The sequence below is a fragment of the Aulonocara stuartgranti genome (genome assembly GCF_965226115.1).
Source record: "Aulonocara stuartgranti genome assembly, chromosome: 12".
Taxonomy (NCBI): Eukaryota; Metazoa; Chordata; class Actinopteri; order Cichliformes; family Cichlidae; genus Aulonocara; species Aulonocara stuartgranti.
Window position 1 is genome coordinate 5,139,061 of NC_138948.1, and position 18,677 is coordinate 5,157,737.

The 18,677-nt window shown below is 41.1% G+C and overlaps 1 protein-coding gene across 1 annotated transcript in view; it reads right to left on the reverse strand.

Moving 5' to 3' along the window:
• LOC309718994 (stromelysin-3-like) overlaps positions 1–18,677 on the reverse strand; it is a 33,704-nt gene that overhangs the window by 8,907 nt on the left and 6,120 nt on the right. The window contains exons 2-4 of the mRNA XM_082554699.1: positions 9,663–9,883; positions 2,417–2,560; positions 13–146 (exon numbers count right to left, since the gene is read on the reverse strand). Of these exons, the coding sequence (XP_082410825.1) occupies positions 13–146; positions 2,417–2,560; positions 9,663–9,883 (499 nt within the window). The remainder of the gene's footprint in view (positions 1–12; positions 147–2,416; positions 2,561–9,662; positions 9,884–18,677) is intronic.

An 18,677-nucleotide genomic window follows, 5' to 3' on the forward strand; every position in this document is an offset into this window, starting at 1 on the left:
CCATACACTCACCCATGTGGTTTCCGAGTGTCCATGACTCATCAGCGTCAAAATGAATTTCACCTTGTCGGTGTGTTTTAGGGAAGAAAGCGTGAGCAAGAATGCCACCCCGGCCATCAAAGGGAAGGTTGTCTCCATGCCATAAACTGCAGGTTTTTATAAAACAAACACTCCGATGAGCAATAAAGGCACTGAGCAGAAACCTTTTAACAGCTTTACAGACAAAAGATTCTAAACATTCATCTGTCAGCTTCAGCTTTAAGGGAGGATTCAACACTAGCAGAAAGAATAAGCACATTTGGATAAATTAACAATGTACTGCTCGTCTCTTCTTTTGCTTGTTGTCCCTCAGTGTTGTGTGTCCCCCCCACTCCTAGATCCCTGTAGTTCCCTATATCCTTTAATGTGTGCATTCTAGTGGTGCAACGGATCATTATTGATCCGTGATCTGAACAGTTCCCACTCCACGGTTCGGCACGCACGTGATCCGAAGATTCGAAAAATAAAATAAAAATGTGTGTATGGTGCGCGTGGTCAGTCTGTCAAGCGATAGTTATGGCCAGCGCTAGCGGTCCAAGTGGAGGAGCAGAGGAGTTTGCGGCATTTAAGCAGCCCTTTGCTGCCCAATCCGACCGGGCTAAAGCTATTAAAAAAGGTGTTTATGGCTGCAGACATGAGGCCATATTCCGTTGTGCAAAACAAGGGGTTTAAAGATATGATGAACGTGCTTGAGCCACGCTATGACATCCTGTTGCGTGTCCACTTTGGTAACAAGATCGTTCCAAGCATGTATGAGCAGGAAAAGTCTAAAGTTATGGCTGAACTGCCCCAGGCATCACTAAACGATTTGCTGATTATATATATTTGAGGAAAATGAACCGTATGTTTTGGTCTTTGTAGTCATAAATGAACAACAATGGGACATCTTGGATTAATGTGTGACCTCACTCTCCATCACTACTAACGCAAGAAAAAATAAGAGAATATATTTGGGAAGAAAGGTAATCAACCCTCCAGATGTGCTCATAGACCTGAATAATCGAGCACCTGGTGGCCGTAAAGGTTACTGGGGCATTTAATGCTGGTTTTTCCTTTATCTTATCATTCATCTGTAGTTGGTTCTATAAGAGTGGATAAAAGCAATTCAAAAGCAAAAACACAACCTGATTCAAAAGAGGAAAAACATAAAAATCGCTCCACTGATAACCAATCAAAGCTTTACAAAAGAATTTACGTAATTCCAAGGATGACACAGATCCCCCACAAAAGTCCAGTTTTATATCTCTGGTATAATCTCCTCGTCTTTTCTTGCTCTGTAATCTCGTGTTTTCATCTTTGTGATTCTGGAAATCCCTCTGTAGCAAAGATCTTTGTCTTTAGTTCAAAATGATCTATGCTGGATCTAACTCACAACTACAACTACAACTCTAAAAATGTCAATGTAATCTCATTTTATTCACAATAGAACTCAGAAAATGTTTAAAGTGAGACAGCATTATCTTATTTTGATTTTGATGGCACCAACGTGTCTCGAAAAGTTGGGACGGCGGCAATAAAAGGTGGCAAAAGTAAGTGCTAAAGCAAGAAAAATGGAGGAACAGTTTACAACTAATTAGGTTAACTGGCAACATTATCGGTCAATATTAGGTATTTACCGATATGTTGAGAAATTGTTTTCATTCATCAACCAATAAATGATAGCACGAGAACATAATTCATGAAATAAACATCTTGTATTAACCTGAACTAGTGTAGAGTGTTTACTGCAATTACAAAGCAAAGGTTTTATCATGGACTTCTATACTATCTTTTTGCATACAGAGGTGACCTGCTGGACTTTACAAAGAAAGCAGATATAAGTCAGTTCTGCAAAGGACTGGCAGGTGGGGGTATAGCTCAGTGGTAGAGCATTTGACTGCAGATCAAGAGGTCTCCGGTTCAAGTCCGGGTGCCCCCTGACTTTGAAGCTAGCACATCTTGGATGCTGTTCCTGTACAATGATTAGTTGGGTCTTTGTGCATTTTGGGGCAGCAAGAAAAAAACCTCTTCTTTACCAAATTACACATTTTCAATTCCTCTGCTTCTCTTTTTTTTTTTGCTTTACTCCCTCCCACCAGAGATGCAAGTGGAGGAGGCGAGGAAAAAACACAAGGAGCGGGAATCAAGGCAACAGATATTAAAGAAAAAGGAGACAATGTGTCCTTTGAGTGCCATTTTAAAGCAATGTCTATTAACCATGATTTGTGGCATAACCGCATCATAAACTATATTATTCTAGCTCAAATGCAGCTGTATTTCTCAGGTGTAACGATGCTCACGTTTTATATTTAGGCCTAATTAACTATAATTCACAACATGGTGTAATTTGACATTTGCTCCTGATCTTTTTAATATTTTTTTCAGCAATTCTTCCCACCTTCTGAAGTCGATGCGAATGTCAGCGTGTCCGTTACGGACCTCGGTAAAGGTGAGCGGAGTGACGTCACTCCAGATCTTTGCTGCATCCCGAAAGACACCTCGAACCCTTTCCTCTCCAAACTGCCAAGGAAATCCATCAATCCTGCAGGAAATGAATAGAGGTGTTACATACACACATATGCACACACATGTGCACACACATACGCACACACAGGATGTACAGTAGCAAAGTGAGACCACCAGCCTTGCATCCCCCTTTTAATCAGATATCTTCAGTTGTCTCTTTAGTGGGGAGGTGTTCTTCTACCCTCAGGCTTGCTAACAAAACACTGCGGTAAAATCTCCTCCCTTTCCTTTTAGATAAAACCACCCAGTGTGATAACCCACAAAATAAAACCAAAAATCCACAAAATATCACGCTTTACCAAGAAGACTGAAACGCTTCATAAATCATATGGACCAACACTGGCTTTGCATCAAATCTCAATGTTGCTTCTGCGGTAAATGAGATTACTGTGACATATTATGGAAATGCACAGCTGTCTGGGGTTGGTATGAAGCAACAGCCTCTGGCAAGCAAAGCTTTGGACGTCTTCTGAATGCAGCAACATTTCCAACCACACCGACCAAAAAAACTGTAGCATCACCTCCAACTACACACAGTAACTACTGACACGAAACTGACCACTGAAACTAAAGAAACTGCAGCAATTAAACCAACTAGCAAACTACAGAAACGTCTGTCAATAACCTACCCACTGTGATTACACAACTATACACAGTAATTACTCTGACTAACCCAGTCACTGAAACTTTCTTTCGGATGCGTTCTTATATCCCGAGAGGTCACTATAGCAATGTTTGTCCTGGCACAGATTTTACACCGGATGCTCCTCCTGACGCAACCCTCGCAATTATCCATGGGACCGGCCCTGGGAGCTCACTGAGTACCCCATGAGGCTGGTGCTGTGTCTCCTCCCAGGGAGGAGCCAGGAAGCGTTAATGTGTAAGGCAAATGTGCTAACCACTGCACCACTGCAACTACAGCAATTAAACCAACTAGTAAACTACCAGGAAACATCTGCCACTAAACTGCTCATTGCAGCTACAGAAATATCTGCACCTAAATATAGCAACGTCATCACCTTCAACTAAATACATGAACCCTCTTCATGCAAACAGAGCAACATCTGCAACTAAAATACCTGCTGTGACTACTGCAATGCACAACTATAAATGGCAAAAGCAACAGGTAAAGCAACCACTGCGAAAACAGAAACATCTGCAACCACACACTTAAACATCTCCAGCTTAAGTACCCACTGGACTACAGCAACATCTGCAGAGAGGCATAACTGCTGAAAACAAGCAGCAAGCTGGCCTGACTGTCCAATCATCACAGTGCAGAAGTGTTAAACACCTGAATTTGGTTGTTACCATGGGTTTAAAAAGGAGATTACACCCCATTAACTGAAAGTACTCTAAAAGAAGACACAAATGTGTGTCCATGTGTTGCTACACTTTGTACGGTGCTAAGTGGAGAACTTTAACAGGAATGGTACTTGAATTCTGTAAAGTATGATCTAGACTTACATGAGGTTTTTTGAATTACATGAGTAAAGTTTTTTAGAACTCTGTGAATACACAGAGAAGATTGCTCAGAGCTGTCAGGACGTGCTTAGCTTGTATGTAGCGCTCCTGGCTATATAACATTTTTTGGCACAGTGGTACCAGACCGCGCAACCTGACTGTTCATAATGAATAGCTTCACTGTAAAGAGTCCTCTCAAGCCACAAACTATGGTTTTAAACTTCCTATTGTATAAAGACATTAAAATCTAAAATGTTCATTAATGTGACATATGAGTGGATGAAACCAGGCTAACTCTTCCACTGTTTAAGCTAAGCTGTCTTCTTCCACTTCTCTTGTCTACGGTGTGCCACAAGGTTCTGGTTTGGGGCCTTTTGTTGTTTCTGTTGTTTCCACTCCCTCTTTAGTACATTTCAAGCACTTTTATTTCCTATCAGTGCTGTGCAGATGATGCTGAATCTATTAAAAGTTGGATGGCAGATAATTTTATCCAACTTAATGATGAGGAACTCTAGGCCTCCTACCACATTTGAAAAATCTTATATCAGGAACCTTGGTGTAACTTTTATTATTCTTTCTTTTATTTTTCAATACCAAACTGTCATAAAACACATAGGTACATATAGAAGTAATAATCTTTTCCTTTTTTATAACATACAAAAAAAACCATAAATGGGATGAGTACCTGAATACCCCCCACTCCCTCCCAATAATGTAAAAATGAATATGTTATAGAGAAAATGAATTGACAATTCATTGTTCACGTCTTAACAAAACCTCCCTGGAACACGTGCAGGTTGTTCAGATTGCCGCTGTGAGACTTCTGGATAAAGTAAGCTCCCCATTGCCTTTAGAATCCACTTTAAGATTTTGACTTTTAGAGTTCTGCATGGACAAGCGCCAGTGTGGATCAGAGAAATTTTTCACCCATACGTCCCCAGCAAGTCCCTGAGGTCATGTCATCAGGGCCTGCTGGATGTGCAGCACAACAGACGGAGAGGCAAAGGAGACAGAGCTTTTGCAACAGACCTCTCTCGCTCTGAGCATGACATCTGTGCACTTGTTTTTGGGCAACTTTTTCTTACCCAAAGACTACAAAACTACAGTTGCTGTTAATTGTTGTAAAACTACAGCAACTAATACTGAAGCTACACCAATATTACATTTAAACTACAAAAAAAATTAAACTAACCACTAAAATTCAAGCGACTGTGAAATATGGCAACTACAGCAGCTAAGCCAAATGCTGCAACCACAGTAACGCCTTCAACTGAACACGGCAATGGCGGCAACTAAAACCAGCAGAAAAGCAACATCTGAAACTAACCATTGCAACCATTTGTACCAAACAAATCAAAGCAACTACAGCAACTTAAAACCGAGCACATTAACGGCTGACAAAGCCCATCACTAAGAATTTAGTGCATTGCTTCAAGGAACTAATCGAGAAGACAGGACACGTTTCCATTATTTACAGTGGTCGTTATCAGCTCCTGTTCTTTGGGGGTTTTATGGAAAATATGGTCTTAATTTGGAGACACACAAGCAGTAAAAACTCCAGACATTCATCCCAATAACTGCCTTTTTAGTTTGCCCTCCAAATAGCGTAAAAAAAATTCTTAAACCTCGATGTGTGGGAAAAGAAATACCAACAGAGTGTTTACTGAAAAATGAAAAGTGTCTGATTCTGAATTTAGAGTGTATTTTTACAGATACAAAGTGTACAGGTATTGATCTGTTAAGAGACATCTACCTGTATGGCTCAAATATTTTATACATTAGAAGATATATATAAATAAATCTAAATACGACCTAGGTACTTAGGTACTTACTAAATAATAAATTATTCCCTTTAAAATACATATTTCAGTCTTTTGGACTGTCAGTGCGCCCCAGTGTGACTGTGGCTACAATGTAGCTGCCATCACCAGTGTGTGACTGTGACTGGAGCACTTTAAAAGAAGCAGGTGAAACTATCACAGCCCATGCTCTCAGACTTGGTGGAGAGCAGTGCAAAAAGAGAGAACTTTAGACTGCGTCGATCTGTTTCCAAATGAATGGTGTTGCTCTGTAACAGCTGGATAAATTGCTGTTTAATACCATAAACTGTATAAACATGGATGCAGCTTCTGGGTTAAAAGCCAAAGATATACCTGAAGTGACTTAAACCAGCATTCTTCCTAAAGGGACGACTTCTTGTTTCCTTAGAAGTCCTGAAGTGAAGCAGTGACCACAGGAAACACTTTCCCTGTGGGTTTTATGATGTTTTTCTGTCTCCTTTACAGTCAAAAAGCAGCAGGGTTTGGTTTACTGTATGACTGACAAGTCATTACTCCATGTGTGTGCAACGTTTGTCACTGCAGACCAGTTTAAGCGAACCTTTTACAACTTATTTTGCTTCCTTGCAGTAGACAAAATGTTTTTAACATAAGAAAGTTAAAGAATGAAGTCTAACATATATAAAAAAAGCAAACTCGTGGAATCTATCTCCCTTAACGCAGCCCTGCCATCCTTTAACCTTTTGCAGCCACCTGAGACCTCCTTTTCAGTTGATCTAAAAACCATTCAAGCGGTTACAACAACAGCGCTCTCAGCTGAGCCAGCTTGACTTCGGTGTCATGCCAGAGCTTGCCTCACAAGCTCAAAACGCTGGCTGGTTCTGAATAAAAAATAAACACAGGGCCTCATTAGCATGGCTCCACTCTCATATCAGACTCATTTACAACGGCTGGGGAGGAACGAGGGCCTTATTATGGTCATAACAGTGAGAGTTTGACGTAGTTGGGTGTTGCCTTGATCCTGGTAAACCACATCACTCCGTCAGGTGTCACCATGAGCTGGTCCTGTGAAGCAGAATCTAATTAGATTGTGGCCAGTGCTGCTATTAAAATCACCCTCCTACCTCTTGCTTTCGCTTTGCCTGTCTTCGTATAGTGTTAGGTTGAAGAATGAGTACAATGAAAGGGACACCGGGTGAGCCAGACAGAGAGGCAGCAGCCAGACCGCCAGACGCTCGATGGTGCCACGGCTTTAGATTAAAGAAAAGCACCACCCCTTTTTCTGAAGGTCAAGTTGACGACTGAAAGTGCTCTGTAGGTTGTGTAATTTTTGATTATTTTCCTTATGTCCTTAATCCAGTCTGTCTCAAGAGCAGGAACAAGATGTGAACACAGAGTGATGTTCATATGTTGAATGTGTATTTTCTCTCTTTTAGCTCTGCTGTTACTCTCTGCTAATGCTTAGATGACAAATTAAAGGAAAACAATCAAGACCACAATCAAAATGCTGCACTGCACGCAGTGTCCATCTTTTATATACAGTCTATGACAGGCAGCAAATAAGGACATGGGGGTATAGCTCAGTGGTAGAGCATTTGACTGCAGATCAAGAGGTCTCCGGTTCAAATCCGGGTGCCCCCTCTTTGAATAAAGACTGATTTAGTTATTTAATTGCTTAAGTTGAAAACAACCTTTCAAAGCTGGACCATTCGGCAGTTATGCCCAATATGGCCATATTGGGTGGTGCGAATTTCGCAGGGGTCAGCCAATCAGAAGAAATTTCCCTTAAATGAGAAGCCTAAGATAATGTCACAGACAGTGGATAAAATGCAGCCTATCTGACTGAAAAACCAATGGATACTGGTTAATCGAAAGATAGCAATCCTCTAAACCAGGGTTGGGGAACTCCAGACCTGCAGGCTTTAGATGTGTCCTTGATCCAAAACAGCTGATTTAAATGGCTAAATGACCTCCTCAACATGTCTGGAAGTTCTCCAGAGGTCTGGTAAAGAACTAATCATTTGATTCCGGTGTACTGACCCAGGGTGAGATCTAAAACCTGCAGGACACCGGCCCTTGGGGCCTGGAGTTCCCAACTCCTTCCCTAAACCATATGCTTGTGCCTTTTTTGTGTATCATTTTTTAAACTTTAACTGGGAGCCTCTCCCATTATCAATACCCAAATTGCACATGCTCAACTCCTCGTCTCCCAGTGGAGATGGGAACACGGAAGAGACATGAGGAAGTGAGTCAACACACATTTAAGTAGAAGAGACATGACTTTAAAGTGATGTCACTTGATATGAGAACTAGGTTCATTTTCTGAAAAACCTCTATACAACTGGTCATTACAAAGAATGCAGCTTTAAAGCACAGCCACATCACCTTCACTTTTAAAGACTGGACCCTATGTCCATCTTCTGCAAACAGTCAAGACCATTCTGTGGGGGTATAGCTCAGTGGTAGAGCATTTGACAGCAGATCAAGAGGTCTCTGGTTCAAATCTGGATGCCCCCTGTTTAAATAAGAACTATATGTTTAAATAAGGACTGTTCCTTGGAGCACCCTAAGGCTCACTGGGCCTTGAGTTCCCAACCTCTCCCCTAAACCATATGCTTGTGCCTTACTGTGTATATTACTTTAACTGGGAGACTCTCCCATTATCGTTTCCCAAATTGCACATGCTCAACTCCTCGTCTCCCAGTGGAGATGGGAACGAGGAAGTGAGTCAACACGAATTTAAGTAGACGAGACATGACTTTAAATTGATGTCCATTAATTAACTTAAAGTGATGACACTTGAAATGAGAACTAGGTTATTTTCTCAAAAACTTCTATATAACTCTGGAGCTGCTCATTTCAAAGAATGCAGCTGTAAGGCACAGCAACATCACCTTCACTTTCCAAGACTGGAACCTATGTCTAGCTTCTGCATAAAGTGACTGGCTGAGGGGGTATAGCTCAGTGGTAGAGCATTTGAGTGCAGATCAAGAGGTCTCTGGTTCAAATCCAGGTGCCCCCTGTTTCCCAATTTACATGGGAGGTGTTGATGAATTCATTGCATTTTGTTTGCATGTAATTAGTCCTTTGGGTGTACAAGTAAGAGGGAGTAGGTTTCATTTGAAAGATCAGTGAAGTTCCTGTTTTTGAATGCTTTGCAACCAAAAAGTTGGGGTCCTGAGGTTTTTAAAAAATGAGCTAAAGGTACACAAGACATGAACTGTATAATGGTATAATGACACACAGTACTTTAACTTGAAAACAGGTTAATGTGTCATCACTTAAAAGCTGATGGAGGGAAACGTCACTGCAAAGCATTTCTTAGTGATCACATTTATCCAGTGATGAAGTATTTTTATGCTGATGAGAGTGGACATCACCCACATCCATACAGTCATAGCTTTCTACTCCTTCACCACTTGAATGAATATCTTTTGGAAGAATGATGTTTCGAGATTTGGAGGATCAATACCAGGCTGCACTGAAGTGTTGTGATCATTGTCCAAACACTTTACTAAGACGCTACAATTCCTTTACTTTCTCAGTCTCTATATTTGGCTCATTGTTCCTAAATACTCCACCATATTCACCATCTAATCTCTAACTGCGTCCATCTGCTGTTCGGGTTTGAGAAAACAGTTTTTTTTCTCGTCTGAAAAAGCCGCCTGCTGAAGCAGAAAAACAATCGTATGTTCGTGCACCAAATGGTAACACTGCAGGACGCTTTTTCAGCTGCACATTTCGGATGAATCCCGTGGCTTACATCAGCACGGAGTTCTCTCGGGACTGTAGAAGTTCACGTTTTATTATTGTAAGCTTTATTTATGATCAAACACAGCATATAGTTACAACACAGCTAAGGGCCCCAGTGTGTACCTATAGGTGAGGTCCGTCTTGTCCCAGCGTTGTCCATACAGGGTGTAGCGTCTCTGGCGGTATCGCCCCCGGTGCCGCCACTCTTCCTTGGTGGGGTAGTCCGGTACGCCACAGCGGGGATGGTTCAATGTGCTGTTTGTCAATGAGTATGGCTCTTTAACCAGTTCCTGAGTTTGAGGTGCTTTTGCTCTCTTCTTCAGCTCCTGAAAGTTTTCAGAGACCTGAAACAACAACGTGGTTCATTTAGACAACGTCATGCTTTCATAGGCAGGGACAACTCGGCATGTCTGTACGTGACCTTGTGGGTCAGTACTTAGTAGTTTGCTGTAGGCAGGGTTGGATCAGATTACTTTGAACATGTCAGTGAATACAAATTACTTGGCAGCTTTTTGTAAGTAGTAACTTAACCCACTGAACTAAAAGCAATCTGACACAATTACTTACCTAATCTGATTACATAGGCCTCACGGCAATATAGAGTTTGCATGAGCCCCAGTTTCTCCTGCAATTGATATCACAGCCCAACACACAAAATTGACCTTTAAGCTTATGTTTATTTTAGTTAAATGGAGCAATGCATATTAATTAACAGGGAGACTGAAGTCTGTCATGTAATTGCATCCAATTTGGCAATTATTTAGAATTGATGCATTAATAAGAGGCACAATTACACAAATAACAATATTTGATTGTTTCCAAACTACTGTTTCATATATCTGAAGAAAGAATTATCGGATGTTTGTTTAGTATGTGCTGCTCGATAACAGAAGACTGACTGCCCAGAAACACCAGAAACTTCCTCCAGATGTTATCAAAGACAAAAAAAGAAAAAAAATCTTGGCAATTAAAGTATAATGTCATTGCACTTCTAAAAATGTTGTGGTTGTAATAAACTTCAATTCAGTTTCACGACAAAATCAGCCACAGGGCAGGTTTTACTTTAACGGAAAGGCCAGTGCGGAAGTGAAAAAGATCTGCTTTGTTTTAACAGGAAGAGACCTTCAGCAGAACAAGGCCTCACTGAGATGACGGCAGCGGGAGGCCAGTTGTTAAGATGGTGCCTTTCCGATGACCCACTAGATAAGCCCGTATTTTTACAATTGCTGTTTTGTTTGCAGCTGTTTGTGAGATTAGTGAAGCCAGATATGATGTCATGGCGTTAGATGGAAATGCAGAAACATGACAGCTTAGATTAAGTGTGCTGTAGCTATGTGGTGGTCCCACACTGTGCTGCCCATGCTTGAACCAATCATTTTTAGCACGTGAAAGAACTGGTGACTTTTCAAACCTGACTCTTTCATCAGTGGAAAACCTACTCTACCTCCTGACCCACAGCTGCCCCCCTTTTAGGTTTCCATTTCTACTCAGTATTTAGTCAAAGAAGTATTTGCAAATCCCATTTGCGCAGTTCTCAAGTGCATGCAGGAAAACTCTCCCTGTGGAGAGCAACAGAGGCATGTGCTGATATGCAATCTCAAAACCAGATTTTTAGAAATGCTCTGCATATATAGTCTTAAATTAAACTCTGATGGACGCATAGAAGAGGAAGTGTTGCTTTATTCTGATATCTACTGGCTTTATCAGAAGCCTTACAACATTTTTCATTGCCTCTGCAGGCAATCGCTAATGTTTCAGTCTGAATGACCTAAAGTTTGCTGTTAGAGGGTGAATGCTTGGCTCTACACACACAGTTGTTGCTATAATATGTGCATCTTATCAGTTGTGAAGTTGCTACAAATTCACCAAAAGTGGTTATGATTCGTGGTGCAGGGAATGTGAATGTGTGAGGCTAACTGAGTGATAATCCAACTATAAGTTGACTATGATGACTTGGGACATAAAGTTAAAAAGAACAAAGAAGAAAGGAAGAAACAAGACAAAGAAAATAAGTAATAAGAAGGGAGAGAAGCAAAAACAAACTACAGAAAGCCCTGAGGCAGAGGTCAATGTTCTCTGGATTTGAATCATCATCATTTTGAACCCCGAGGTTAATGACAGCATAACCTCATAATCAGGTCACTGAGTCATGTATTTTTCCTCAGTTTAAGAGCCAGTTGGTCTCAGAATGTCCCATTATCATTAATACCACCCTCCCCCCTGTTAGATCAAGAGGAAATGCCTCTGCTTATTTCCACAGAAGCAAATTACAGAGTGGATCTATCCCATCTGCACCTCCTCATCTCACTCTGTCCTCAGCCTAAAGCAAAACTGCATCTGCAGCTCTGCAGTTGCAGGGAACAGTTGGGTGTACTCATCCTATCACAAAATGATGTGCATTTCCTTTTCCGGTGCCACTCAGAAAAACCTGTGGGAAAAGACACTATCGATATACGTGCAGATGAAACAAATTACCTCCATTATCAGTGCCCGTGAATCTTCCCACAGGCCAGTGCAGCTCCGACATTTGCGGATATTGTCCTTTTATGAAATAATGAAGCATGCATGGATGGATGCATCTTCCCTTTGAGCACTAGTTCTCCTTGGCATTTAGGAATTAGCATTTGGTTATCAGTTTACATGCTTGTGGGATGTTTCAAGATGAGACTTTTGCTGCACAATTAATATAAAAGGTGGGAGATCTGTAGGTTTTTAAGACTCATTGTTAGTTTAAAACCAGTTTAAAATATGTGTTACGTTTGTTGGTGCTCAGACTAAACATGGCCCAAATTCAAAATGATAAGGTCAATTTAACACAAGACTCAGATTGCCCTAAATCTTCAGTTTCATGCAGTTTTTCTACTCTTTGATCTGAATTATGTCACAGGAAAGGGATATTGCTAATATAGTCATCTCTGCCACAATGGCTCCACCTACCTGCTGTTTATTAAACTTTATGCTTTAGGCAGCCAATCAGAAGACCCAGAACCTGCGGCAGGTGGAGACCAGGCTTAAGTGTTGCTATGCTAAGCTCACTGAGTCTGCAAAAGAGAGCAAGGGCCAAACTGCAGTTAAAGCAGTGGAGTTTGAATATGTCTTCAGGAAGAGAAACTCAATGAAGAGACAGCAATCTGTGTGAGGCTACCCGTACTCCTGTCTCAGAAAGTGGAACTGCTATGCTTTGCTCCTAGACTCACTGCACTTGGTTGCACATCTTCACTCTTAACCTGCTGTTTGGACCTTGGTTTTTTGATCTGCTCTGGTTCCTTTGCGGTCTTTCCAGCTTTGCTGTTTTAATTCTTCTTCTCATTGGTGTCCTTCTGAGGGTTTCTGGTTCCTGCCTCCTCTAATGCTGATTGTCCTCTTTCACGGCCGTGAGAATGTGCAACCCAGCAGAGCACTGCACTGAGGTAACCTTGACCTCAAACACAGATAGACTTCAGCTGGGTGTGTTGGTGGTTACTGTCACCATACATGGCTATGTTTTTTGGGAATTTGTGGCTTAAAGGAAGGGCGAGAGGAGCTAACAAACGCCATTTTGAGACTGGGGATGAACTGAGGGGTGAACCAAGATAAATATAATAATAATAATACACGTTCTGACAATTGGGCCATGTTCATTAATATGACAATAAACCATTTTATATGACAGAAAAGACAGAAAGGAAAAGCATAAAAAAGTTCTCCTTAAGAGTTTTCACCACTGACAGAGGAAATAAATCAAACATGAAGCATTAAACCTGCTTAAATTAAATGCTTCATTATGACTGAGGATTTTGCAGTTATAGCCACAGAAAGAAGACGCTACTTATTTACACTTAAGGTGCAGGATAATGAAACAAAGCTATCCAGTGAACGGGTTCTGCAAAACTTTATGTCACCTGATTGCAAAATTAAAAGGCCAAAATGTATTTCAACCCGTCGTGCATCATTACTTTGATGTTACAGAGGTTTTGCAGTGCTGACAGAAAGCCAGGTCTAACCTTTACTATATCAAAAGCCCAACATGAATTCCCATTAAAGCCACACAACCTGTAAAAGCAAAATAATTAAACGAAGAATGCTTATCTGAGTACGGTCACAGCGGTGCATGTGCTGTGCTTAAATGAGCCTGACTCGCTCTGCTCTGCAGGACTCTACTGTGTCGCTGTTAGGTAGGTTATGGGGAACAAAACCCAGCAGGATTTGTGGAATGTGCTCCAGACTGCAGAAACGCAGTGACTGATGGATCTGGATTGCAGAACAAACACTACGCATACACGGCCCTCCACCTCCCGCGTTTCACTTTGTTTAAAGGAGATTTCAGCTGCTTGTTTTGTTGCAGAAAGCCCTTATTCGTGTTCAGGGGAATGTTTCTACTCATGTCCTGCAGCTTTTCTTTAAATGGCTTGTTAGTGTTGTTACGACTGAACAAAAAGGCCTTTTAAACAGAGTCCCCCCCCCCCCATGAGATTTCGAAGGCACCCTTGGAAAGCTTACACCTTGTTCAGCTTCTTTCTGCTCTTCCTTGAGCACCAGTCTGATGCGAGCTTTCTGTCTCTGCGCTATTATCTGCCTTCCTGCAGTTCATACTGACAACAAAAACTTCAGATAAACAACAAGACCCTTATCACGATACGATGTGTTCTGAAACTTATCTATCTAATGGCTGCTGATCTTAAACTGGAGGAAAACATTACAAGCACAGAACATATCTTACTTGGCAAAGCCTGTGAGTTCATGTTCATTTAGTTCAATTACAGATTATGCAAAATGTATCAGATATTTTTTTTATCATGGCTTTGAGGTTTTGTTTTCATTTTTTTGGTCATTCTGTTGCACTTTTGATGTTTCACTTCCTCTCTGCCAGTTCGCCTCAAGCAGAAACAGTAAAACAGTACAGCTGGTAAGTGCCAAAAAGTGCAGTTCCTCTAACGGCCACTTGAGGCTGTCTCCACAAGTGAGTCAATCGCCACAGATTCCCATGTTAACATGTCCAACTTTGCAGAAGAAACATATGTTTGCAGCCCGGCATAAAAAAAGGTTTTTGTCGTCATGTACAGTTCCCTTCGCCTTATTAACTGTATGGATGTTTTTGTTGTAATGACTCATCCATTTGGAGACTGGTGAGGCTTAAAGTTAGCGCTGTGGCTGCTTTAACTGACACACATCCACACAAATGACTGCAGCTGCTATCCGTCTTTTAGGCCTCACCTCGGTAAATTGGAGTCACTGAGGTTGACCTCTTGCTCGTGTTTTTGTTCTTGAGATTGTTTATCTGTGCAAGTGATAATTACAAGCACAATGCAGCAACGCAGACAGATAAAAACTCAATTTAAAACACCTTTTCATCATCATAAGAGGTCATGGCCTGTTCTAACCTTTAGGCAGCTCTGGGGCAATGTCTTCTGTGCAAACCATCCCCAAGCCTCACATAGGCTAACTTAAAAAACCCCCAAAAAACTTTAAAGGTATTTTGTGATATAAGTTACAATCTTTGCCTGATTGTTTTTCCACCCCTGGTCGTTATCATCTCAGGTGTTTGAACATAATAACGATAGCTGTTTTGCTGACAGGACAACACGAAGCCTCTGTGGTTTGTGTTGATGACGGGGATTTGAACTGTGAATCACCTGGACACCAGCCAACCCCGGGCTCTAAACGAGACAGTTTAGACTGAAGCTGCCCCCCACCTGATCCCAATCACATCAGTGCTGAGGTGAGCGAGTGTCGGCTTTCAGGGTCGTAAAACTATACCTGGCGCTGGGTACACGGGGTTGGGGTGTGGGGGGCACTGCTTGGTCATTTCAAAGAAATCCTGTTGAAGACTAAGCCTCCCCAGCTGTGTGTCAAATGGACTGTTTGACCCGCGTGACCCCGCAGTCATAAATGCGCCTGATTCCTAACAGGTTCACTGACGTTCAAGGTTAAACCCAAGCACAGGTATTATCTTCACCTAAATGTGTTTTAGTTTGTACTCGAGATGATATCTTAGCCGATGTCGTTGATGAAATGCAGTGAAACAGAATCTGACGTATTATTTTTCCCAGTTAGAAAACAAGCTGATGGATTTTTAATCTTCAGCAGATAAAAAGTTAATTTCAGACTCAGAGTGCAGCTCCAAACAGCATATATTTAACCTAAAAGAAGAATCTTTGGAAAACAATGAGTTTTTTGGGGGTATATTTTAGGATAAACGTGTTCTGTCTTACCAACATTTTAGGTTGAGCTCAGTTATATGAAAGACCGCTTTGTTTGATGCCACCTCCACAACTTTGCTGATGAGACTTGGATGTTGCAGGTGTGCACACACAGACAATGGAAATCCTGCCAGGAGAGTGTGTGATGATGTTTGAGAAAGAAATGAAAAACTACCTTCAGGACAATTAATCTGTCACTTTCTGCTGAGAATGCAAGTTAGCGATGAGACACGAAATCTCCAAAAAGCCCGAAGGTGCTCACTCACGCTGAGAGCATGTGGAGGGGGTGTGCGATGGTGGCGGCGAAGGGGGTCATCCGTTACATGCACGGACACATCTAGCTTCTGGTTACAGTGTTGACAAGATCTGCAAGAAGCAGTGCAGGAGATCTGCGAGTGGTATTTAGAGAGCACAGAGAGACAAGTCTGGGCACGGTGCGTCTGAAGAGCGTCTCCAGTCTGACAACAAATCCACCACAACCCCCCGCCGGGTCACTGATGTGACAGAGAACCTCCAGGGAGATGGTTTCCACTCGTTTGAAGAAGAAAAACACTTTCATCCACAGCACATCTTCACACGAGCAGAGAGGTCCCTCAGTTAATATGTTACAGACATTTGGGAAAGCTGTTAGTGAAAGCACATGCAACTACTTCTGGAGTAGTTATTCCAACTTCATATTTTTTAACTGAAGAAGGAAATTACCAGAGGAATGTACCTGTGATTACTTTAGTTTATATGTTTATACTTCAGCTTTTTGTGAATGTTTAATGACTGGTTTAACTTTAAAATTTAAAGCCAGGTTTCTGCTGGGCCACTGACATTCCTCAGTGTCCTTTTGTATAGTCTTTGACAGACACAGAGCATAGACACTGATCGAAGGAGAGTTCCTATTATAAATTTAACTCTTTTGTTCAATTTCATACTATTTATATAATTATTTCACCATCACAGCAGACAAAACCTTTCAAACGCTAACAAACACAGCTGGAGTCAAGAAATGCACCTCTAAAATACTGAATAAAAGTCTAACACAGTAAAAATGTTACAATTACCAACCAAAAAAGCACAAACGTAGATACTCACTCACTTTTCTCTGCATCTGAACCACACTCCATAATACCATGAAAAATATACTATTTTATGCCTAATTTAAACTGTGTTATCGCTGGCATTTTTCATAGATTCAGCTAAAGAAATGGGGGGAAATGTGTTTTTGTGTTGAGTTGCTATAACAAAGTGCTAAAAGATACTATTTGAAATTGTTACTTTGCTCAGTCGTCTGTTATTGGAAAACACAACATTATTTCATCACTTAAATTCGGTGTCTTTTTATGCTTCGATGATTTATAGTCAGAGTTTAGGACAGCCAGTCTCCTTGGAAGCAAAATATAAAGAAATAAGGAGTGGCTCAAGATTTACTGTATATATTTGCCAGATTTGTTAACTGTAGTTTTAGGATAGACATTGTTTTTATTAAAAAATGCATCTGGGGGAGATTCTTCTGAAAAAGTCACATTTTTATAGACCCTTTGCTTCAGTACAGCAGAGTGAATTACGTCCACACAACATGTGTTTTGAATAAGGACCGTAGAAAATCTATAACTGCAGCTTAAGTATAAAGGAAATTGGCTACATAAAACAAGGAAATTATAAAATTTGATATGAAAACATCTTCTTGAAACTCAGAGAGTAGCACAGACTGGTGAAAAGGAAAAAGGACCCCAGGGTGAAAAAAAAAAAGTTTCAAAGAGGCGACAGGTGATGCTGCCAGTGCTTCAAACAATGGTCTTTTTTATGGCAGAAAAACAAGAAGTGTAAAGATTTTTTCATCAACATGATATCTGAGTATCCAAAAGAAACAGTCTAAACCTAATCCAGATAACAGGAAGTAAGTCATAAGTGAGTGTTTACTTGAGGAGACAGATAAGGATTCAATTTGAAGGGTGTGCTCTTACTGAAACAACGGGGAAAAGGATTGCTTACAGTAGGAGAACATTTATTGTACTAGATGGGGGGTGGGGGTGGGGATGGTGGGAGTATAACAATTTTTCATCAAGAAATACTTTGTTATCTTCCTTCTTACTTCGCTAATCCAATTTATCTTCTGATGATCAGAAACACCCGGCAGTTGAAGGTGATACAAACCATCTGGGCATCTGCTTGAATCTCTTATCTTTCCTGTCAAGAAAAAAACCCAAAAGGCTTCCTCATATGACCTCAGACTCGCAGATCTCCTGTTCGCCTGGCCGCAGGATGATTTCACTGCTGATTGTGATTATTAATTAGAGAAAACCCCCAGGAGAGCCAACTACCAGGAAAATCAGCTGGCTTTTCTTTAAGGTTACTGTGGTGTGATTTGCTATTCGGCTTTTAGAGAAAAGTAAACGACACAAGTAAGACGTGCCAGAGTTAAAGTGAGGACATCAGGTACAAGGCTTCAACATCTGGACTATAGTTTGAACAGGATTTCTTTCCAGAGAAGGGAAAAATCCTGCAGCAAGGCACCAAACTTCCTGTTTAAAGGGGGTTCTTCTGCCCCGCTGTTGCCAAGTGCATGCACACTGGCTGTTGCTGATCTTGCTCTGATACTGTTTCTAACTTTTGTTGTGTAAATAAATTTTAACTGAGCATTGCTGTAAGCTACAGAAACACCTCACACGTACGGCAAAGAAGGGCCAAACACAACATGTGTGCAGTCTAACTGAACTTAAACGATAACATTAAAGAGTCCTGGATGTCCAATAAGCAGTGGCCTTTTCAGTAGCTATGCTATGCTACCTGAATTCTTTTCCTTACCTGTTTCTGAGCTGCTGTGGGTTAAAAATCTTTAAAATCTTTGTTATGCCTTTCAGCCTTCAATCTTCTCCTCCTCTTTTCTAGCTAGATGCTACTACTACTGCTCTGCAAGCTTCTATAATTTGGCTCATAGACAGTAGAAAAGATGCACGTAGCCTACAGA